Here is a 22,983-nt window from a genome sequence, read left to right as displayed (position 1 = left end):
TCCACGTTCTCTTGGAAGTACTTATTTTAGATCTTTTTCCTGTGGTGTGAGGCATTTAGCCCAGGAGGGAACTGTTTCCAGGACTTACTTCTCTTAGGGGTTGGAGATATGTCATTCATCTATGAAGAAATATATCTCAGCTGCTGGGTCACTGTTTACAGTGAAGAAACACTTCACTATTTTTGATATTTACTGTCATGACAGTGGTTACATTAAGTTCGTTCTGGATGTATTGAACCTTTTAGTTTAAAGTCAAGATGTTAGCTTCTCCCTCAGGGGCTAATGTGATGGTATTTACGGCTTGGAGATATGAGACATTTTTCAACCTGATCAGGCTACTGGAGAGTATCTTTTGATTGGCTCACAAATTGCACAGTTCCCTGTGCATAGTAATGAGTTAGGTATTTAGGAATAGCAAAGTAACTCTTTTAAGTATGAAGAGTATGTGTTATACAGGGACGATCACAGTAATACAAAGTGCTCGGTACTCTGTGAGGCACATCGCAATTATTTCACGGGTTACCAGTGTTCTAGAAATACGACCAAAATGAGGTTGGAACTGCTTAAGCCATGGATATGTTTAGTGAACAGCAGTTTTTCCTTTTGGCTACCTCAGGAGCTAAGATTCTTGGTTTGTATTAGTAGTAATATTTTTTAGACCTCTTAAAAATCATTGTTGATTCTCAGAGTTCACAATATTCCCCACTTATTCCTAATCTTCTTGCTTTTGTATGTGTTCATTCATTTGTAGAATATAAATGACATTCGCACAGAGGAGGTGGCTGCCGTGACAAAGGGGCCATCTACCAGCCCTGACTCTGAATGGGATGGTCCCAAGCATTCACTAATTCCTAGTAAGAGCCAAATGACCACCCCGTCGGAGTCTCCACAAAGCTTTGAGTTTGGCTCCCTCTCCATAAGCAGCAAGGAGACAGAAGAGAAGGAGCAGGGAGCAGCTGGCTATCTTGATATTAAGGAAATGCCGGGAGGCTCAAGTGGGGAATGTATAGGAGTGGAGGAACAGGCCGGTGTCTTACAGTTCTCAGTATCACCAGCTTCCTCTCAGCTGCAACTTGGTGAAAAAAAGGCAGAGAGTAGTGAAGAACATGTTACACCAGGAGAGCCACTTGGAAAGCACAATGGATCATTTCTTGACTCTCGTGTGGGTAACCAGTTCCCCACCCTCATTCGAAGTTTCCAGGTAGTAACCATTTCAATGATGCAGGTCTAATGACTCACTTTGGGAGAGGGCCAGAATCTGCTGTGTGGAGGAGGTGGTGGTGGTGGTGATGATGAGGGCAGTGGCCTCTCTGCTTTCTTCAGAATCACAGAATAAAATTAAAGCCCTCGATTACTACAGATAAATGTATTCAGAGGGATTAACTCCGTGGCTAGAAATGCTTTCTCCCCTGATGACGTAACAAAATTCTTGGGGGGGAATTCCAGCTGTTTATCTTTATGAAGCTGGTGTAAGTGGCTTCCTCTTTCCCTTGTTCAAGTATGGGCTACATAAAGAGGTGAATTTCTGAGACTTCCATGATGAAGAGCCATTAAGTGTTCGGAGGCCATGCTCAAAAGATTCAAATACTCTTAATTAAAAGAAGCAACTGATTTTTGTTTATGTGCTTTCAGACCCCAAATAATGATTTATGCATCGCAGCCGCATAGTATAGCCCACCACTCCCACTGACCCCACTCACAAGGACTTCCGTGCTCATAGGCACTAATCTCCTATGCTAAGGTGGATGGCCACTTACCTTTATCACAATCAAGTGGTAGTTTTAGGGTGATTCATAGACTTTGGAAGGGGAGCTGATGGACAAGAAGCCTTTGATATTCTACTAATGTTCATTCTTCTGAAATTCTGAGATTAATCACCAGGTGGTGGTAGAAGTGATTATTTTCTTTCCAGTTTTCCAAATACTGTTTTTCTTCTCAAGAACTCCAAAGTAAATGTCTGACATTGATTTGAAAGAAGTTGATGAATTCCAGGATAATGCACTCCAATGCCACTGCTGTTTCATGTACCATTTGTAGTTAGTGGAGGAAATGCGACCGATTTTCTTAATTATAATGGCACAGTCACAAGGACAAACAAAAGTGACTGCTGTTTGGCAAACAGTTTTATATTCAAATTCTGAAGGTCAGTCTAAAGTGTTTCATATCACCGATCATAACTGTCTGATCTTACAGCTTTCCATTAAGCATATGAAAATGATTACAGTAATGCTGTTTTTTAATATCCCTCATGATTGGACACCTTGTCAAGGCTACTTTGGAATAGTGTCCAAGTCTCGGGCAGAGACTGAGCTAGCCCTTTGCTTGATTACAGCTACCACTTTGATCAGATCAATGTCAGAAGATTAGTTCTCTGTAGCCTTCAGAAGACTCTGGTAACTCTGTTTCTTTACTGCTTCACAGCCTCCCCTGGTGAAGACTCAGACTGTCACCATCTCAGATACTGCCAGTGCTTTGAAAAGCGAAATCCCAACCAAAGATGTCCCTATTGTTCACACTGAGACCAAGACCATCACTTATGAGGCTGCCCAGGTAGGACATGGTGTGATGTTTCAGAAGCCAAGACTGATGTAAACATAATAAATAACCTTCTTTCTTTACAGAGTCTCTAATTATTTGCTGCAAATAATGCTGGGCTTTTCTGGGGTAATTCTTTTTAGAAGAGATTACTGATCTAAGGATATCCCAAAGTACTTCATTAAAAGCGAAGTTGTCTTGCGTCTGTTTGCTGATATCCACCCAATTCAATTAGGGAAGGCAGTCTGTGTAATGGTTAAGAACATGGGCTTTGGATCAAACAAAGTGGAGCTTCTCCACTTCAGTTACTGCAAGTGATTGAATGTCTCTGAGCCTTGATTGGCCCCTCCCCTTCTTCCTCCACCCCGCCCATGATGTTAATATCTGCCTCATGATTTTATCATGAAGATTATATAAGATACATACTGTATGAACTTGACTTGAGCATCATGCCTGCAAGTGTAAATAAGTAACAGCTATGATGATTATCATTTATTCCAATTAAATTTAAAACCACACAAGAATTGGGGTACCTGAGTGACTCAGTCAGTTAAGTGCCTAAATCTTGATCTCAGCTCAGGTCTTGATCTCAGGGTCTCGCACAAGAATTTAAGTATTCACAATTTTTATTTAAATAGAAATTTTGTATACTTTTAGCAAAATTTCTCCTTCATTGTTGGTAATTTGAATGAGCTAAGAGTTGCTTTATGTTGAATCAGGTTTTTTCCCTTTTTTTTTTTTTTTTTAATTCACAGAAGCCAAAAGTTAGAAAAAGTTTTCCCTCTATAAACTGATAAGCAAATATAAGCAGATATTTGTTGAGTGCATTTATGTATTAGGTCAAAGCAGTCTACAAGGTAGACAGAGGATCTGTCTGGAACTTTGGTTATAGTTGTCAGAAACAGACAACAAAACACATAAACAAGTGTATAAATTTCAGACATGGTAAATGCTATAAAGAAACTAAAATAGGATAAAGAGTTAGACAATACGAGGGGCACCTGGGTGGCTCAGTCAGTTAAGCATCCGACTTGTGATCTTGCTCAGGTCATGATCTCACGGTTGGTTTTTTTTTGTTTTTTTTTTTTAATTTTTGTGTCTTTATTTTGAGAGAGAGACAGAGTGCGAACAGAGGGAGGGGCAGAGAGAGAGAGAGAGACACAGAATCTGAAGCAGGCTCCAGGCTCTGAGCGGTCAGCACAGAGCCCGACATGGGGTTCAAACTCACGGTCTGTGAGATCATGATCTGAGCCAAAGTCGGGCGCTCAACTGACTGAGCCACTCAGGTGCCCCTAAAATTTTTTTTTTTAATGTTTATTTATTTTTGACAGAGAGAGAGGGAGACAGAGCATGAGCAGGGAGGGGCAAACAGAGAGGGAGACACAGAATCCGAAGCAGGCTCCAGGCTCTGAGCTGTCAGCACAGAGCCCGACGCAGGGCTTGAACTCACAGACCACGAGATCATGACCTGAGCCAAAGTCAGAAGCTCAACCAACTGAGCCACCCAGGTGCCCCATGATCTCACGGTTTTTAAGATCAAGCCTCAAATAATGCTCTCCACTGACAGCGGGGAGCCTGCTTGGGATTCTCTTTTTCTCTCTCTGCTCCTCCCTTACTTGCACACACTCTCTTTCTGAAAATAAAATAAATAAACTTAAAAAAAAAAGAATTAGACAATATGAGATTGTATGAAAGGTTGTTCCTGTGGGGCTGGCATAGTCAGGAAAATCCTGTCTGAGGAGGCCACATTTTGGTTGAAGCCTGCATGACAGGAACGAGGCAGCTGTGCGCAGCTCTGGCTGAGTGATTTCCCCTAAATCCTTATGGTTAATTCTCACACTATGAACTGGATGAAGATATCCCTTTTAGCAAACAGTGTCACTTGCCGATTAAAAGCATGTGCTTTGCAATTAGACAAACAGAAATTGTATCCTAGCTCAACCACATACTAGCTGGATAACTTTAAACAAGTCGCTAATCTCTCTAACCCTCTGTTTTCTTGGCTGTAAAATGGGGCTAATATCACATTCCATTGCAAGATTTGAGGGAGGATTAAGTAAAATGATGTCTGCACAGTGTTTGGCACATTCATGGATGTTCAGTTAATGTTTGTATGCTTCCCTCTTCTCTCTTGTGGTCTAGAGTGTGGAATTCGATTTTGATAAATAATGAAAGGCTGCTTAAAGTGTTTGAGCAGTGGTGGTAAAGCAACATCATTGAAGCATGATTTCTGGAAGATGATTCCTAAAGCTGTGTGCTGAATATTTTAAAGTCGGGGGATGCCTGGAGACAGGAATATGACTAGAGCTAGTCTGGGGAGATGCTTATAAAGAACTGAAGTGTAGCTGGAGGAAATGAGAAGAAAGAACTGTGTCAAGAGAGACAGAAATGAATGAATAGGACTTGGCAGTGCAGGGGGTTGAAAAAGGAAGGAATAGGAAATTACTTTAAGATTGTGCATGTTATTAACCAGAGGATGTAAGAATTACTTTCATATGGTAGGAAACTCTTTAAATTGTCATTGCCATGGAAACAACCTAACTAGCCACCAGTAGGGAACAGGTTAAATAAATTATGATATATACAATTAATATAATTCGGCACAGCTATTAAAAAAAGCTTCTGATGGAAATAATCTGTGTAATAAGTTAATAGATTAAAAAGCATAGTGGAATGTGGTATAAATAATATGCTGTTTATAGGAGGGAAAGAGGAGGCTCATATATGAATATATTATCTCTGAATGAATGAGTACTCAAAAAAAAAAAACCCCAAAAAGCAGTGGTGGCCTCAATGAAGGATCTGGGACTATGGGACTGTGGTCAGGAGTGAGAGGAGACTGACATTTCATCCTGTTCCATTTTGAAGTGAATTTTGTAGCATATGCATGAAAGTTGTTAGGGCCAACCTGCACACAGAAGCCCATGTGGTTTGAGTGTAGCCCCTGTAAAAAAAGGAAAAGGAAGCAGTCATTTTAGGTTTTTGTTTTTTGCTTTTGTTTTTGTTTTTGAGAGAGTGTATGTGTGTGCATGCAAGTGGGAGAGGGGCAAGGAGAGTGGGAAAGAGAATCTCAAGCTGTCAGGGTAAAGCTTGATGCAGGGCTCAATCCCATGACCCTGGGATCATGACCTGAGCTGAAATCAAGAGTTGGGACACTTAACCAACGGAGCTACCCAGGTGCCCCAGGAAGCAGTCATTTTAAAATATATTCACATGTAGGAGAAATACAGAGGCAGCATCTTGTGCTAGAGAAAGCGTGTGGGCTTTGGAGTTAGACTTGGATCTTAATTCCAGCACTTGCTGGTTTTGTGACCTTTGGTAAGTCACTTAAACTTTTTGAGTCTTAGCTTTCTCGTCTGAAAAATATATTTATAAGGTTATTAAGGTAAAGATAATATTTGCCTGGCGTATAGTAGGTATTAAAAAATGGTAGCTATTGCTATATTATATTGTTATATATCTACCTTTATTTCATTTTAATTAGGCTTAAGACAGTCGGCCAAAATACAAATCACTTCTCATTACTCATGCTAGACAGCAGAGTAGAGTGGGGAAAGTACTGACTTTACAATCAAATTTCCTGGGTTTAAACCTGCTCCATCACTTACTAGTGTGCAATCAAGTTAATCACTCTGTGCCTCAGTTTCCTCATTTGTAAAATGGAGCTAATAATAGTTCCACCTCCTAGGGTTGTTGCAGTTGTCACTGGGGTGCCTGGTTGGCTCAGTTGGTTAAGTATCTGACTTTGGCTCAGGTCATGATCTCACGGTTTGTGGGTTTGAGCCCTGTGTCAGGCTCTCTCTGCCCCTTCCCTGCTCCTGCACACACTGTCTTACTGTCTCTCTCTCTCAAAATAAATAGATAAACATAAAAAAAAAAAAAAAAAAAAAACTTAGGTACAGGGAAATGCACAGATTTTAAGTGTTCAATTTGATTGATTTCCACAGATGTATATTCCTGTGTGACCAGACACATTTGGGATACAGAACATTTCCATTACTCCTGAAACCCTCTTCAACTCTTCTAGTTGCTTCCTACCCCTCTAGGCAGCTACTGCTTTGATTTCTATCACCTTAGCTTAATTTTACCTGTTCTTGGATTCCATATAAATGGAAGTATACAGTAGTACACTTTTGTGTCCGAACATGGGTTTTGTTTGTTTGTTTGTTTGTTTGGTTCATCAAAGTTATATGAGTCTGTAGTTTGCTGTTTTTTATTGTTGAATAGTATCCCATTGTTTGAGTGTGCCACAATTTGTTTATCCTTTCCTTTGTTGATGGACATTTGAGTTGATGCCAGTTTGGAGCAAATGTGAATAAAGATACTGTAAACACTCATGTGCAGGTCTTTGTGTAGACATATGTCTTCACTTATCTTGGGTAAACACCTAAGAGTGGAATTGCTAGGTCATAGGATAAATGGATGTTTAACTTTATAAACGGCTGTCAAAGCCACCATACCATTTTAAGGAAACATTGGTTAAAGGGTCAAAGGAAAGAGACCACTTGTGGGAAGAGTATAAGTCAGAAATCATAACAAAGTCTCCTCCATCTTCCACTTCTTCAGAGACAGAAAGCAGGGAGGCAGTCGGTGGGAAGTAGAAAAATACGATAGAGTCACAGATTTAGTAGAGGTGGAGCTCTCAAAAAGGTTTAGCCCTCCTGACACACAAATTTATATTCTTTTTAAAAAAATGTATTTATTTGGAGAGAGAGAGAGAGAGGGAGGGAGGGAGTGAGGGAGGAAGGGCAGAGAGAGAGAGAGAGAGAGAGAGGGAGAGAGAATCCCAAAGAAGGCTCTCTGCTCTCAGTGAGGAATCTGATGTGGGGCTTGATCTCCCAGACCGTGAGATCATGACCTGAGCCGAAATCAAGGGTCCGAGGCTTAACCTTAAGACTGAGGCATCAACAAGCACACCCAAATTTATATTCTTATAATCATGTATAAAGTACTTCTATGATCTCTTTAGATCTGCACAATAATGCCATGGTGGGGGCAGAGCCCATCTTACAGTATTGCCTGTTATAGACGAGAAAACTAAAGCTCAGAGAAGAGAGAAGGACTTGCCCAAGATCCCATAGCTAGTTAGGTCTGAGCTGGGACCCAAACCTCAGTCTTCAGACCAAAAGTTTTCTGGCCCTAACTTCTAGTGCAAACGTTTATTGCCTATAGAACCTTGACAAATTATTGAACTCTGGCCCAACTAACTAAGTTAACAGTTGCATTGTGTGCTTGGCACATAGTAGAAGTACAATAAATAATAGTTTAGTTCGAATCTAAGGTAGATAAGTGGGTCTGGGCTGAAGAAAGTGTTAGTGAACGAGCCAGCAATATACCTAGCATGGTGCTGGCATGTATGTGCATGATTTATGATTATGTGAGATGTAGGTGTCACAGGCATGTCCCCTCTCTTTGTTTTGTCTAGATTCTTACCTGCAAGGCAACTCCAGCCAGAAACTCTTCTTCCTAATTCTTATCTGCTCCTCCGGTCTCCCCACCCCCCATATCTCAAAGTTTAGCCTCAATGAAATGTGGTCCTGTTCATAAAAAGGCTGGAGGCCTCTGCTTATAATACAAATGACTTACATAAATAAAGAGGCAGAAAAACACAGTAATGTAACACTTTTTTTTTTTTTTTACCGCAGGTTCTTTATGAGAATGATTGCAATTCTCTAAATCTCCTCTGAGCCCGTGTACGATACCAGAACCTACTGGTCATTGTTTTCTGGACAGCATGTTGGCTCTGAGCAGCCTCCACCCTTCCAGTCTCCTCTGTTTCCATCCCAGTCACAGGGCTGTCAGCAGTTCTGAGTCCTGCTACCAGCCCACGGCCACTGATAACCACCTCTCTTCCTTTTTGCTAGTGTCATTTCCCAACCTGATCATAATACATTGGTTTTGGTCATAATGTGGTGAGCTCTAGAGAAACAAGAAGTAGCCGCAGCCCTTGTTCTCTGTGTAGATTAGTTTCATAGCCTGGCATTCTAAATACTTTTAAACCCTTCCTAATAAGGATGGTCCATTTCAATACTAGTTTTGTTGTCAGAAGGGTCATTAAGGTATTTTGTAGGTTTCTTCCCGTGGTGTCTTAAAGGGATATTTCCTACCTTATTTGCTCCAGTCTCCCATCTCAGTTTTCAAAGAAGATAGCCTGAGATTCCTTGGCTCCTTAAGCCCTGGCAAGGACCTTTCCCAGTCCTTTCTGAAAAGTTCTGCACTATGATTCAGAACCCACCCATGCCTTAGCACCCAAGAGTTTACACTTCTCCTGCCTTAGATGGTGTGTAAAGAGCTTCAGGTTTGTAGAGAGGACAGCTGCCACATACAAGTTTTGAGTACTTGAGCAAATCATTCGCCTTCTCTGGGCCTGCATTTTCTTACCTGGGAATGCTAATGAGTCTCTGCCCTTTCTGTTGATTTCACAGGGCTTGTGTGGGCATCAAAAAAGACAAAGGTTTTTTAAGGTTTATTTATTTTTGAGAGAGAGTGTGAGCGAGTAGGGGAGAGGCAGAGAGGGGGACAGAGAATCCAAAGCAGGCTCTGTGCTGACAGCAGCGAGCCCGATAGGGGGCTTGAACTCAACAAATCATGAGACCATGACCTGAGCTGAAGTTGGACGCAAAACCAACCGAGCCACCCAGGCTCCCCTAAAAGACAGTGTTTTGAAAGCCATTTGTGAACTCTAAAATGCTGTATACACATGTGTGGTCATTGTCACTCTCATTGGCTGTTTTCCTGCCTTCTCTCTGATCCACTCCTGTCACTGACCCAGTGCTAAGGAAACTGACCATCCAACGTTTTTAGAAGGAGCCTTGTTGCCAGGGGATTGTTTTCTTTATTAAGAGATCGCTGTAAGGGAATTAGGTTTTTGCTTTAGAATGTACAGCCAAAGAGCAAAACTGCTTCCTGCCACATTTGCCCACAAGGCTTCCTGAGAGGCATGTTGATGAGCTGTGTTTTTTTTTCCTGCAGACTGATGATAGCAACGGAGACTTGGACCCAGGAGTCTTGCTAACAGCTCAGACCATCACATCTGAGACCACAAGCAGTACAACCACAACTCAGATTACCAAGGTAACAGACCAGTTAGAACTTCCTTCTGGAAGTCAGTGGCATGCCAAGCGTGGTGCCTCTGTAGGAAGGACCCTGGTCCGTAAGCAAGGGTTTCCAGCTCCATCCCTACTGAGCCAAATTGTTCCAACTGTCACAGATGGAAAGCCCGTGCTGCTTTCCCCAGTGGTAAACCTAGGGAGACCCTGAGGGTGTCCTAGTCTAGTGAGTAGTCTCGTAAAGTCATATGTGCTTGTTGTCTTTACACGTGCGTCTCTCTGATCACTACCCTGTCTGGACGTAAGTTGAAAAAGTCAGTTTAAGACAGGCGTCATTGGTATTATTATGCAGCTATGTTTTCCAAGTAAAAAATCAGAACTCAGGGCCCAACAGAGAGTTTTTATATCATGTCCAGCGTCAAGGCCATGGGAACTATAGTTTGCCCACTGAAATGTTGGAATTATTAGAACATTGTTTACGGGGACAAACAGCACAAATTATCTAAAATCAGAACTATTCCCTGAAAATCAAACAGTCCGTGTTTGCTGTAGCACTAGAGGAAAATGTATTTTCTTGTAAGTAAGAAATCTAGATTTCTGGCCAAGCTCTAGTATCAATACACAGATGACTAGAAGTTAGTTACTTACTGTGTCTAGACCTTAGTTTTCCTCATCTGTTATTTAAGGAAACCTACCCACTCTGAGGGGGTTATTTGAGGATCTTTTGATATTAATAATACGAAAATGCTTGAGAATAAAGAGCCTAATTTCAAGCTCCATGACATTTTTGTTCACAGTCTTCTGATTTTTCCCCTTGAAAATAATCAAAATATACAGAAAAGAGCAAAAAGAAAAACCTATCTGTTTTTATTTACTCACTGAATATCTATGGTATTTAGAAGGAAGAAAAAGGGAAAAGTAAATAGCAAATTGTGATTTTCTGTTTTGCTTATTAAAGATCTTAGCAATCCAAGGGAATAGAGATGTGCTCATTTTAGTAGGTGCAGCCAAGGGTTTGGGCAAGTGGGTAAGAAAGCTATTCTAGACAGTACCCAGCAGCAGATTAAAATTTGAAGTAGAGCTTTCAGATTAATCTTTTACTATTGCTGGGTTTTTTTCCCTTTTCTCCTTTCCTTTCTTTCTCATATGACTACCTCCCTTTGGTTTCAGACTGTAAAAGGTGGGATTTCAGAGACGCGAATTGAGAAGAGAATTGTGATCACAGGAGATGCCGATATTGACCATGATCAGGTGGGAACACGGAAGAGATTATGGGCATGGAGGAGGTCTCTGGGAGGGAAGATTGATGGATATAGGAGTTGGCTTTCAAAAGACGCCTCTGCCAGCTTCATCCTGAGGAACCCCCTGGGCCACTCTAGTGCTTAAATGGGAAGGGCAAAGGGAATCAGACCACGGAGGCCTGTGGGATGGGGGCTGCAGGTGGGGGGAGCATGAAGTGGAATAGAAGGAATAGAAAGCTTTTTAGACTCAAAAAGCTGTGTTCAAATCCTGGATCTCTCCATATTGTAGCTCTTAGTTTCCTAGGCCTCCATTTCCTCATCTTTAGGATGGGCATTATGGCATCTTCCTCTCGAAGTGGTTGTGAGAATCAGGTGAGATGGGGGATGTCCACCATGAGGTACATGGTGGACTCCGGGTGAACAGAGCTGTTGCTGTTCAGGCGACAGCGTGTCCCTAAACGTGTACTGGAGACAGAAGAAGATAGTAAGACAAAAGCAAAGTGTGATCCCTGCCCTCAGAGGGCTTAGTGGCAGAGGAGATGAGGGGAAGCAGGAGGAGGTAGACTGAGAATCAGGAGCCTTGACTTCGATTCTGTCCTAGATCTGTCTCTGACTTACTGTTTGACCTTGGGCAAACCATACTACCTCTGATTCTTTTTTGTCTCCTAAAAGAGAATAGGTTGATCTAGATCATTTCTGGGCTCTTCTGAGTGCTAAAAATCTATGTTTCTATATTAATTAGATGCTAATTGTGCTGCAAGCAATTAACAAATAATAAGGTCAGGATTGATGCTCCTAGCTCTCTGCTGAGTGAGGTGAGAACAGTAAAGCTGCAGAGAAGAGGGGGTGGAAGGGACTGCATGCAAATGCTTCTGGAATCATTGACAGCAATGCTGGAGCAATCATTCTGTGGCCTTTATGCTGATATCTTGAGTGCCTTAAAAAAAAAAGAAAGAAAAAGAAAAAGAAAACCTGAGCTGCACCACGGGCAGCTCCCTTGGTAGCAGGGCTGAGACTCCCAGCTGAGAATGGCTGCCGAGTCCAAGTGGGAGGCCCTACAGCCTGTTTGCCTCTGCTTGGTGATCCCGCTGTTACCTGCCTGCACCCACCTACTTGGTCCAGTTGATTTGAGCCCCTGCGATGTGCTCAGTCTGTGCTAGACAGCAAGAGCAGGAGGACAGGAAGGTGTTTTGGGTTTGGAGTGAGACAGCACTGAGTTGACTCTTGATTCTGCAACTTACTAGTTGTGTGTCCTTGAGCAAGTTATTTTACTTCTCTGAGCTGTAATTTTGCCATCTGTAAAAGAAAGACGATCCTAGATTTCTTTCAGGATTGTTAGAAACATACTTGAGAGCTCAGAGAGATGCTCCTTTGTCCCTCGGTTCTGCTAGGTATGAGGGATGCACGCAAGGGATGAGATATGGTGTATTCTGGATGGGTGGGGGGCAATTAAAGCAAGAAGTAGTGTGATGCAGGCTTTCCTGGAGAGAGAGGTGTCAGCCAGAGTAACCGAAGAGATGGTTTGGGCTGGGCCTTGACACATGAGCAGGTGGGTTGGGAAAAAAAAGATCAGGGAAAATGAGCAGGGGCCTATAGAGGTGCCAGTTTCATGGAGTCAGAAGACCAAAAGAGGAACTTCCCCTCTTCCCTCATCCCTCCTAGAGATAGTTCTTAAGAGCCAGGGTCAGTAGTCAAGTGTTCAGATCTAGCTAGAATCCCTTTTTTTTTATTATTTATTAAAATTTTTTTTTAACGTTTATTTATTTTTGAGAGAGAATGATAGAGTGCGAGCAGGAGAGGGGCAAGAGGAGACAGAGAATCCGAAGCAGGCTCCAGACTCTGAGCTGTCAGCACAGAGCCCAGCATAGGCCTCAAACCCACCGACCGTGAGATCATGACCTGAGCCAAAGTTGGACGCTTAACCAACTGAGCCACCCAGGCACCCCTTTTTAAAAAAATTTTTTTAAGTTGATTTATTTATTTATTTTGAGAGAGAGAGAGAGAAAGCAGGGTAGGGGCAGAAGGAGAGAGAGAATCCCAAGCAGGCTCCATGCTGTCAGCAGAGTCTGATGTAGCGCTCAAACTCACGAACCGTGAGATCATGACCTGAGCTGAAACCAAGATTCAGATGCTTAACTGACTGAGCCATCCAGGCTCCCCTAGTGTCCTTTTTAATAGGGAGGGCCTGTCTCTTGAGAATCCCCAGATCACCGTTCCCCAAAGCACCTTGGGTGCTGTGAGCTTGAGGCTCAGAGACTTGCTACCCAGGAAGAGTAGTGGTATCATTTCCCTGACTTTCCCTCTGTTTTCATTTAGTTTTTCTAAAATGATCAGAATTCCTTCAGATGCTAACACAGGGTCTCCCTGAAACTAAATGACAGTGTAGTGAAGAAGAAAGCCTTATAGATTTAAGTTAAAATCCCTGCTGCATTACTTACTAGCTGGGAAACATTAACCACTTTATTTAACCACTGAACCTCGGTTTCTTTGTCTGTAAAATAGAAACAATGAGGGGCACCTGGCTGACTCAGCTGGAAGAGCAGGCAACTGTTGATCTTGGGGTTGTGAGTTTGAGCCCCACGTTGGGCACAGAGCTTACTTCAAAACAAAGTGGAAACATGGGGTGCCTGGGTGGCTCAGTTAGTTAAGTGTTCAACTTCAGCTCAGGTCATGATCTCACGGTTCGTGGGTTCAAGCCCGTCGGGCTCTGTGCTGACAGCTCAGAGTCTGGAGCCTGCTTCGGATTCTGTGTCTCCCTCTCTCTCTGCCCCTCCCCCAATTCATGCTTTGTCTCTCTCTCTCTCAAAATAAACATTAAAAAGTAAAAATTTTAAAATGAAGTGGAAACAATGACGTTACCCTAATTTCATTGAGCCATCCTGAAGATTAAGTACATAATAATAATAATGTGCTTAAGCCAATGCATGGCATCTAATAGGCCCTCCCACTCTTCCTTACTTTCTTTCCTCTCCGTTAGCCGAAGATACCTCTTCCTTTTTTTTTTTTTTTTTTTATTTTTTTTTTTTTAATTTTTTTTTTCAACGTTTTTTATTTATTTTTGGGACAGAGAGAGACAGAGCATGAACGGGGGAGGGGCAGAGAGAGAGGGAGACACAGAATCGGAAACAGGCTCCAGGCTCCGAGCCATCAGCCCAGAGCCTGACGCGGGGCTCGAACTCACGGACCGCGAGATCGTGACCTGGCTGAAGTCGGACGCTTAACCGACTGCGCCACCCAGGCGCCCCGATACCTCTTCCTTTTTGCAGCATGCTTCTATATGTTCCTCTTCTGTTCTGAACTTCCCGGCTACCCTATAGTGAATACAGATTTTTCACTCACTTCTTGAGTGAATCCTCCCAGACCCACCCAGCAGGCACAGCTGTCACCCCTAAAGTCCCTTTATGATTCCTTGACGACAGCTCTAGCCTTCCTTGTCTCTGTGTTTTCAGTCCAGGAGCCTCCCTATGCAGGATAGGGGAGGTAAGGTTATTATCAGCTTGGCTTAGCCTAAATGCTGCCCCGGTACTACAGACGGAAAGATTTAATTTGCCAGAGAAACGATGTCCTGAGACCCCTGCCTTCCTTCACCAGCCAGCCTGCTTTCTGCCTGACGAACATTGTTTCTGTCTTTCTCAGGTCCTCGTACAGGCCATCAAGGAGGCAAAGGAGCAGCACCCAGACATGTCAGTGACCAAGGTGGTCGTCCATCAGGAGACCGAAATCTCTGAGGAATGAGCTCAGGTATGGGCTGTTCTTGGTGGGGTGGAGGGGGTCCACTGTCCCCCCCTCAGAGAACACTGAGCAGGAACATCCCCCAGAGGTGTCCACACTGGGACTTAATAAAGCAAAGGCAAAGGAGAGGCTGATGAGGGAGACAGAGAAGTGACTAAGGATTTGGCTCCAATGAGAGCAGCTGGCCTCCTTGGGTCCTCCTGCCTTTATCAGGCCAGCAGTGATAGGCTGGAGGACACACCCTAGGCCTGGATGGAAACCCCACTCACTTCCTGAATCTTCCCGTTTCCTCCTGCTTCTTCACTTAGCCTTCCCTCTCTCTTCTGTCTGCGATCTGCTCTCTGCCGTCACAGGGATCTCTGAGTCTAAACCTCAGAGAGCCAGAGGAGAACAAAACCAAGAAAAGCAGGACCTGCCTGTCTGGAAATGTGGGCTTGGGGGCTAGGGGACTAGGGGGCCAGGCCAGACTAGAAAATTGAAAGCAGCATAGCAGCTTTCAGAGAGCCCAGGGATCCAGATAAATTTATGCCTAAAAGTAGTTTACAAACAACTTGAAGAAGCCATCGATCACAGGTAGGACTGGGCTCTGTAAAACTGCCCAGGCCCTGCTTGTGACTTGGGGCCACAGAACTGGCAGTGGGGCTGGGTGGCTGTTTTCCTTTGCTGGATTTAAAAAGTGTGCTTTCTCTCCTCTAGGAACTATCCTACCCCAACTCCCCGCCTGTCTCCCATCCAAGAGAAAACCAGCAAAATGATAAAGAAGCTTTCCTGCAATAGTCAGACATCAGACTTTGAAAATTACTCTAAACCACCAGAAAATTTCACTTTCTATTTGGAATTTATACCAAGAGAGTCTTCTAGACATCACTGGTTCTTTTAATACTTTTTCTACATTGTGATACCAGAAATTGTTCAACTTTTCACTCTATGGACTGTTTTTAAAGAGCTTTTTGGTTTTTTTTATGGGGTGGTTTGTAACCCCTTTAACCTAGCCTCTCTCCATTTATTTCCAACCCAGATCCTGACAGGTCCACAGAATTCTTGGGGAAATCCTCCAAAGATTCTGTCAGCTGTGTTGGGGGCCAAAGCCAGCTTAATGGGGCTTTCCTGCTCGTCCCCTAGTTTTATACCCTTTGGATGTCAGCAGAAACTTCATTAACCAGCCCTTTCTCAGAGCCAATGATGTGACTTTACCATGTGAGGCAGGGCAGCTGTCCTGATCCACAGGCCCCAGGAAAACATCCCTGTCCCTTTGTTGAGGGTGGTTTCAGTGAGGCAGAGATCTCTGCTAAGAATGTAGTATTGTTTTTCCTTCTTTCCTCCTATTCTTTCTTTTTGGAGCTTCTTTAGATCAAAGACATAAGAAGTTGTTTCATATCTATCTGATACTGTGAATGTTTGAACATATCCGTGGCCTTCACCTTCCTGCCCTCCCTCCCCTTTTACCTCATCAGAAGCAGTGGCTCTGCTAAGTGCTTCCCCCACTTCCCATCTCAGGAGACCAAAACTCACAGAAAAATAGGCACTTTTGGCCAGAAGCTCCAATGGCACATTTTTAGTGGTGATTTAGGCAAGGAGAAAGTTAATGAGGTTTTAAAAAAGGTTTTCTAGTTCTGGGAATGTGCACTTCACACAGGGGAATGGTGGGGTTTACCTCAGTCAGATCTTGCTGAGAAGTATTTCCAGGTGACCAACCCTGGGCCTTTTTCTTTAATCCTGGGATGACAGGGAATGTGACTCAGAGAGGAGGTCTTGTTCCTTGTCCTTTCTTCTCCTGACTGGTACCTGCCTGCAGACACCCTTCTGGAGCAAGGGAATTGACGTTTAGGGGCCATCCTTCCCACAAAACCCTGCACGACAAGGGGTACAAACACCAGCCCTGCTTGTTCCCACTCGCCATCTGAGGTCTGTCAGGTTTTATAGGCTTGATTTTTGTGGTGGGTTGTGGGTTTATTTTACTTTCACTTTTTTGTTGTTGTTGCTGTTTGTTTGGTTTTGAAAATGGGACTGACTGATGTGCCCAATTCCACCATTCCTGGTAGGTCTGGGGGCATTTTTATTTAATAGCACTTCTCGAATCTTCCAGCTTGCTCCCACAAACACATCTGCCCTGAAGTTCTTGGAATCTTATTCTGGGACAGAAGTGAACCTCATGAGATAGACAGCGGATCACAGTCAGCAGTCTCGGGGGGCTCCAGAGCAGTGAGAGACGTCGAAAACCCCTGCTCCCCACAGTGGGAGCCAGCCACCTGTGTCCAAAGCCTCTTCTGGCCGAGTCTTGTCTCAGACAAACTCAGCTGGTTTGAACTGATTGCAGACGTGTGCATTTTCCTTTAGTACTTATGTGAGAATATTACTAGCCGAGAGGCAGCTCTCTCTGGAGAGGGATGAAGAGCTCAGGTAGGGTATATGACAGGCCTGCGGAGCCAGGACTGTCCTGTCTCAGGAGCAGACTTCCAGCCCGTGGGCACAGGGTCTGAAACGATGGGGCTCTCTTGGTGGTACCCACGCCCAGGCTGCGTCGCCAGGAGTGGTGGTGAGGTTAGGAATCCAGCTCACATCAGAAGGCGTGTAACGTGAGCTCCCTTGCCCGTGGCCAGCTGTCCTGTTGAAAGAGCTGCCAGCTTCCCAGGCTGCCAGCTGTGGAATGAAGAGGGTCGGGGTAAGGAAGAGGGCACAGGGTGAGCATCAGCGGCCCGGCATGCCGGGTTCTCCACTGCCTGCACTGATGCGGCAGCTTTCACCACACAGGACCTATGACAGGGGCCCACGCTTCCCCTCGGCTCTGTCACCCGCTCACAGTGCTTCTCCTCCCGCTTCCTTAACTATAAATTGGACCAGAAGATCTCGAATGCTCTTCCAGCACTGAGAAGCCACGATTTGGACAAGCTAGGCAGAAGGTGTCCTTCCAAGCCTCTCTCCCTATCCTGCCTCTCTGGTAACAGATCTGAGGGTTCGACAGTTGTTTGGATTTTATTTCTTCCTGCAGTTGTGTGTGCATTTGTGTGTGTGAGTGTGAAGAAAAACAGATTCTGTCCAGGTGGAAATGGTGAAGAGGGGAGGGGAGAGTTTCATTTCCAGGGTCAGAGACTTGGCAGCAATTTCCCTAAAGTGACTCAGACACACCACAGTAACAATTCTCGCTGCAGTTTTATTTTTATTTCACTTGAGAAGTAAAGACTTCCTCCAAGCCACACGAGGTCTCTGCCACCCACCCACCACCCACCCCCCCCCCCCCCACGCAGGACCTAAATTTCCAAGCCGAGGGCCCGAAGAACCTGGCCACAGGGAGCTTTCAGGGCCTCTTCGCCCTCTGGCCCAGGCCTCCCCATCGCATGTTCTGCAGGGCGGTGGAGGGGGGGAGGGGACAACCGTCTGCCCTGGGAAGTGGAGCCAGAGCTATGGCCTGACCAACACCACAGAATGCCCACTGCTCGTGGAAATACCTGGCCAGGATCTCAGCCCCCGGCTGGCTGTTTTTACAGATCTCTCTCAAATGTATTATTTTGCTGACAAAAATGAAGGAGCTTTGTAAATTTTTTTAAAATTATGAATCATATCAAGTAGTTGTTTACATTTCTTGACAAATAGGAACTATGGCAGCAGAATCAAATTGGCAAAATCCCTAGATTAAAAAGGCAATAATTAGGTCTGCTGTTTTGGCCTTTTGTAGTAAGAGAAGTGGTGTAGTGCTTAGATACGTGTTTGGTCTTGCTTCTTGTATTGCATTTTTCAATAAACTTACAAAAAAAAAAAAAAGACTGAATCTGTGAGAATTGATCAACTTTTAAAGTTCTCTTTTCCTACCAGCAATCTGGGAAAAATTAAACACGAGTAAGGGAGACCCAAATTCAAGCCATTTTCTAAAGTAAGCTACCCACATTGGCCAAAATGCGGCTTCAACGTTGTATAAAAGATCTGACAAATGCTTTTTGCCTGCTGGAGGGAGATGTTGCAGCACAGGCCATGACAGAGGAGAGAAGGGGGCTTCTCAGACCTGTTTAGGGAGGGGCCAGACCCTCGGTAGGAAGACTTTGGCAGTAGTGTAGCCCTAGTGGGGTGTACCCCGCATGGCTGAGGGGAGACAGGGGCTGAGGTGGTGGGAGATAAAGCCTCAGGCCCCATCCCAGATGGCAGTGGAGGGTCTCTGCTCTACCCCATTGCCTGTCTTCCTCGACCCCGCAACTGGCACCACCTTGGAGGGAGCCCATCCCAGCCTGTAACATCCCAACCTACCTTCTGGGTCTTAGGGGTCCTTGCTCACCACTTGGGGTTTGCCAAGACACCAGGTTTCTCCCAGTCACCCTGACCTGGACTTCCAGCCCCCTCAGGTACCTGTCCGAGGCTAAGTAAGGCCACTTTGGGAGGCTTAAAAGAGATCCCAAGGCCGAGTCATGCTGGTCTCCAGACTCCACATTAAAGCACATCTCCAGCTTATTGAACCCTGTGCAGTTGGCATTTGTCTGCCGACATGCAAGTCAGGATGCCTTAGCAGCTGATGGGGCCAGAGCATCCACCTCCAGTCTGGGATGTGACTGATGCTTCTACTAGATATTGGGACTTCTGGTCCTGTTACCAATGTCCATGCTGCAGCCGCCTAGAAGGCTGTCCCCTGCTCCTCAAACCCGGGCTCCCAAGTCCCCTCCTCCTCCCAACTTGGCATAACCCCCCAGACTGAGGCGGTCCAGCCGTGGCCAGCTCCGGTGAGCACAGTCTCGAGCTGCCGGGGCCCCAAGTAGGAGCTCCCCAAGGCCCAGATCCAGAGACTTGGAATGTTCGATGCAGGAACCAGAGGGCTGCACGGTGATAATCACATGGCCAGTCTGGGTCCGTGGACCCCAGGGTGGGGGCAGCCCTGGGCCCTTCAGAGGGTAACTGTTGAGCAGGGCAGGTAACCCTAAGCGAGGATTAGCAGGCTCTGAACGCAGACTCCGCACTGACGGGACGGGTGAGGTACCCCGACGCGGGGACAGGTCCCAACTTTCTGGCTCTGCGCGGCCTATGGCTCGGGGAGTCCTGGGTCCGGGGCTGGGGAGGAGGGCGCAGTCCCAGCCGGCGCCGTCAGGAGGGCGGAGCGCCTGAGCCCGCAGCACCCCCTGGCGAAGCCGTCGCGTCTCCAAGTCGCGGTTCTCGTAGAGTAGCGTGTTGGCGCAGATGAACACGAACAGGCCGACGCCCATGACCACCGGCCCGAGGAGCCGCAGCCGCTCGTGCGGGCCGTGGGCCCGGCCGGCGCCGCGACCCTCGCGTCGCAGCTCGCTCAGGGGGGGCGCGCTGGCATTGGCAGCGCGCGGCCCTGGGGCGCCGGCGCGGTGCGGCCAGTAGCCGGCCACGGCGATGCCCATGCCCACCAGTACCACGAGCGCCCCCAGCGCCGCGAACGCCCCCGACGGCGAGCGCAGCCGCAGCCGTGCCCGCACCCGCAGAGGTTCGGGCGGGGAGCGCGGGCGCCGGCGGCGGCCCAGGCGGCGGCCCAGGCGAGAGACACGGCCCTCGGGGCTCCTGCGCACCTCCCCGCAGTCTCCAGGGCTCCCAGCCGTCATCTCGCCGTCGTCTAGGCGCTCTGCAGAGAGATGGGAGGCAGGGACTGAACCGACGGGCCTAGGGTCGGAGCGCCAGGTGGGGGGCCCAAATCCGGGAGGCAAGCTCAGGCTGCCTCGCCCAGGCCGCTTGGAGATCCCTGGCGGCCACCCCCGGATTTTCCCGGGCCGCGAGGCGGGGAGCCGCCCCCGCTCGGGTTTTCCGCAGCGGAGCTCGGAGCCAGGGACGCGCGGCAGAAGCCGGAGTTGGCCGGGCCCGCGGGCGGAGAGGAGGGAGGGGGGGAGCGGGCTGCTACCTGGCGCATCCTCGGCTGCGGGGCTCCGGCCTCCAGAGCCCTCTTCGCCAGCCCGCCGGCTCCGGGCCTCAGGAGGTGTGCGGGCCCCCCGGCAGTGGCGTCTCCAAGGTAAGTCCCGCCCGGGATCGACCTCACCCCCGCACGTGGGTGCACCGTAAAGGAGGGAGGGGGCGCTCAGACCGCCCGGGTCCGCTGGGGTCGCTCGCGGGCCCCACCTCCCCCCTACTGCGCTTTACATACCGCAGCGTAGGAAGGAGGGGGTGTCACTGACTCCAGCCTCTTCCTGCCCGCCCCCTCCTTTCAGACCTCCTCAGTCTGCACTGAAGCTGCAGCAGGAGAGACTTGAGCTAGACTCCAGGAAGACCGTTCCGATCAAGACCAGCGGCAGACTTTGCCCGGGATTGCTTTAAACTCCGCGTAGACGAGGCCTCTCCTCCCCCAGCGGCCGGGCAGTGGCCAGGGCAGGGCGCAGGGGGCTGCAGGTGCTGGGCGCGGGGCCCTGCCGGTAGAGCTCCCCTCCGGCTCTCCCGTCGGCCTGGGCAAGGCTGTTCCCAGGTTGCAGCGTTTCCAATTCGAGCTCCTCGGGATGAATCATCCCCCTTTCCCGCCGCCTGTCCTCCTTTCCGGCCTCCTCCACCCGAGGCCTCTGTGGCCCGCGTCCCGGACGGAGCAGCACCGCCCCAGCACCTCAGGCCGCCCCAGCCTGGGCCGCCCGGCTTAAGCCCTTCCCGGCCTGTGGCCTGAGGACTGGAGCCGGGGCCGGGTAAGGAGTAGCTGGGTTGTGTGTGGTGTGGCCCCCATGGGAGGGAGGGTGTGGGAGGAAACCGGGCCCCCGCCCAGGAGCCCTGGGCCGCGGGGGGAGAGTTAGGACCTCGCTGTCCGGTGGTGCGTCTTCACTCCCCCGGTATGGTTTCTAAACAGCTTCAGTGCTGGAACCCGTAGCCGAAGCCCCAGGAAGGAGGCCTTGCTACCCCACTCACTCCCCATCCGCACCCCCGAAGCTCAAGACACGACACCCCATCCCTGCCTCCCAACAGGAGTGCCAAAGGCCCGGGGCCTAGCACTGAGCCGCAGTCTGCCGCGTCCAAAGCCTAATTTTCACAGATGGAAACTGCGGCCCAGAGAGGCGGAGGAGACTGCCGGGGTCACACGAGGAGGGGGCTCTACCGGGACCCGACGCCGGGCCTCCCGACCCCGGCCAATGCTGTGCACAGCCACGGGAGCGTCGTGGGAGGAGGCAAGGGCCGTTCCCCGTCGTCTCTGAGTGTGGAGCCTTTTTCCCAGCCCGAAACCTCAGAAGTGACCACCCCGCCCCAGGCCAGAGCTGGTGCTCCGGGCCCAACCCCGAAAAGGTCGCCAGGAGACCCCGCGCGTCTCTGCGTGGAGGAGGGCGAAGGCGTGCGGAGAGATGGCCACATGCCTTGAGACCCCGAGGCTCTGGAGAGCGTGAGTCCACGCTGGGGACCCCAGGGGGACAGAAACTTGGAGCCACAGTCGGAAGGTCTCAGGCCGCGGGAAGTTGCTCCGGGCCGGGTCCCTTGCACTCAGCCAGCGTCCACACTCTGCCCGGGGTAAAGGGATGACCGGACTCCCGCCGCCCAGGGCCTTTCCGGAGGGAGGGGAAACAAAAAGTTGAGGAAAGTGGGAGGCGAACCCCGGACCCTAGTTCTGCTCACCTGGTGCCGCCGCGCCCAGGCGGGTCCCGGTCCGAGTCAGCGCGCCGCGGGTCGCGCGGCACTGCCGCGGTCTCCACCGACTCTTGGCCCCCCCCGGCCCCGCCCCCTACTCGGGCTCCGCCCAGCACCGCCCAGGCCCCGCCCCCCAGGAGCCCGGGGGACTGGCTGGCTAGCACCCCGCCAGGCCCCACCGCGGGAAGAAGGCAGCCGCTCAGGTCTGAGGGTCGCAGGTAAGCGCTGTGTGCTGGCCTGGTGGCTCGGAGGACCCGGGGGTCCGAGTCCCCGGCTTCTGTCGTTCGCAGAGCCCTGGGAGGGCCCCCTCATCCCACGTGGGGAAACCTGGAGAACCCTGCGGGGCTCCGTAGCGAGCGCGCAGACTGAGGACTCGAAGCCCGCACGCCCCCATCCCGCGCCTCTCAGCCCTTCATTCTAAGCGCCGGGGAGAGGACCCCCGGAGGCGTGTGAGAGCCCGCTGCCGCCCCGCGCCGTCCGGGGAGCTCCCCGGAGGAGGCGATCCGGTTCCTGCCCCAACCGCGCCCCCAGCCCTTCGGGTCCGTGAACCTCACTGCCTTCACCTGAAAAATGGGCTTCAAGGTGTCCGCCTCGCAAGATGCGGAGAGGCGAAAATCCAGCGTCGGGGGTGGGCACTCGACACGGGGCGCAGCCCCGGGTAACCCCGCGAGCGCTCAGTGAATAGCAGCCCAGGGCAGGGGTGGGGGCGGTGGGGCTGAGCCCTCTCCCAGAGCTGAGGGAGTCTGACGGAGTGTCACGGGTCCCGCCGGCCTCCCTAACACTGAGAGGACGCGCCCCATTTGGAGTGGGGAGGCGGCGCTGGTCCCAGCTCCGGAGGCACTGGGAGCGCCCCCAGCCGCTGGCCCGACGGGGCCGCGCAGCTCTCGCCCAGCCCGCCCCCC

At 48.7% G+C, this 22,983-nt stretch overlaps 2 protein-coding genes across 12 annotated transcripts in view; one reads left to right on the top strand and one right to left on the bottom strand.

Moving 5' to 3' along the window:
* EPB41 (erythrocyte membrane protein band 4.1) overlaps positions 1-15,391 on the top strand; it is a 106,396-nt gene extending 91,005 nt beyond the window's left edge. For 7 of the 11 annotated variants that reach the window (XM_049617651.1, XM_049617652.1, XM_049617654.1 and 4 more), the window contains 5 exons: positions 2,422-2,550; positions 9,508-9,609; positions 10,755-10,835; positions 14,462-14,566; positions 15,254-15,391. In XM_049617651.1, the coding sequence (XP_049473608.1) occupies positions 2,422-2,550; positions 9,508-9,609; positions 10,755-10,835; positions 14,462-14,560 (411 nt within the window). In that variant the 3' untranslated portion in view covers positions 14,561-14,566; positions 15,254-15,391. Of the gene's footprint in view, positions 1-751; positions 1,202-2,421; positions 2,551-9,507; positions 9,610-10,754; positions 10,836-14,461; positions 14,567-15,253 lie in introns of those variants that run through there. The other 4 variants (XM_049617648.1, XM_049617649.1, XM_049617650.1 and 1 more) reach the window with 2 other exon arrangements.
* A 2,349-nt stretch (positions 15,392-17,740) lies between these two features.
* Positions 17,741-21,414, bottom strand: TMEM200B (transmembrane protein 200B). The gene has a single exon (XM_049617663.1). The coding sequence runs from the start codon at positions 20,098-20,100 to the stop codon at positions 19,177-19,179; it is 924 nt and encodes a 307-aa protein (XP_049473620.1). The 5' UTR covers positions 20,101-21,414; the 3' UTR covers positions 17,741-19,176.
* Positions 21,415-22,983: the final 1,569 nt, after the last annotated feature.

The sequence above is a fragment of the Panthera uncia genome (genome assembly GCF_023721935.1).
Source record: "Panthera uncia isolate 11264 chromosome C1 unlocalized genomic scaffold, Puncia_PCG_1.0 HiC_scaffold_4, whole genome shotgun sequence".
In the NCBI taxonomy this organism is placed as follows: Eukaryota; Metazoa; Chordata; class Mammalia; order Carnivora; family Felidae; genus Panthera; species Panthera uncia.
Note: the sequence above shows the minus strand (reverse complement) of the source record. Positions and strands in the feature narration are given on the sequence as shown.

What these genes read in the sequence shown, in the direction of transcription:
- TMEM200B (XM_049617663.1), bottom strand. Translation starts at nt 20,100, where the DNA reads ATGACGGCTGGGAGCCCTGGAGACTGCGGGGAGGTGCGCAGGAGCCCC.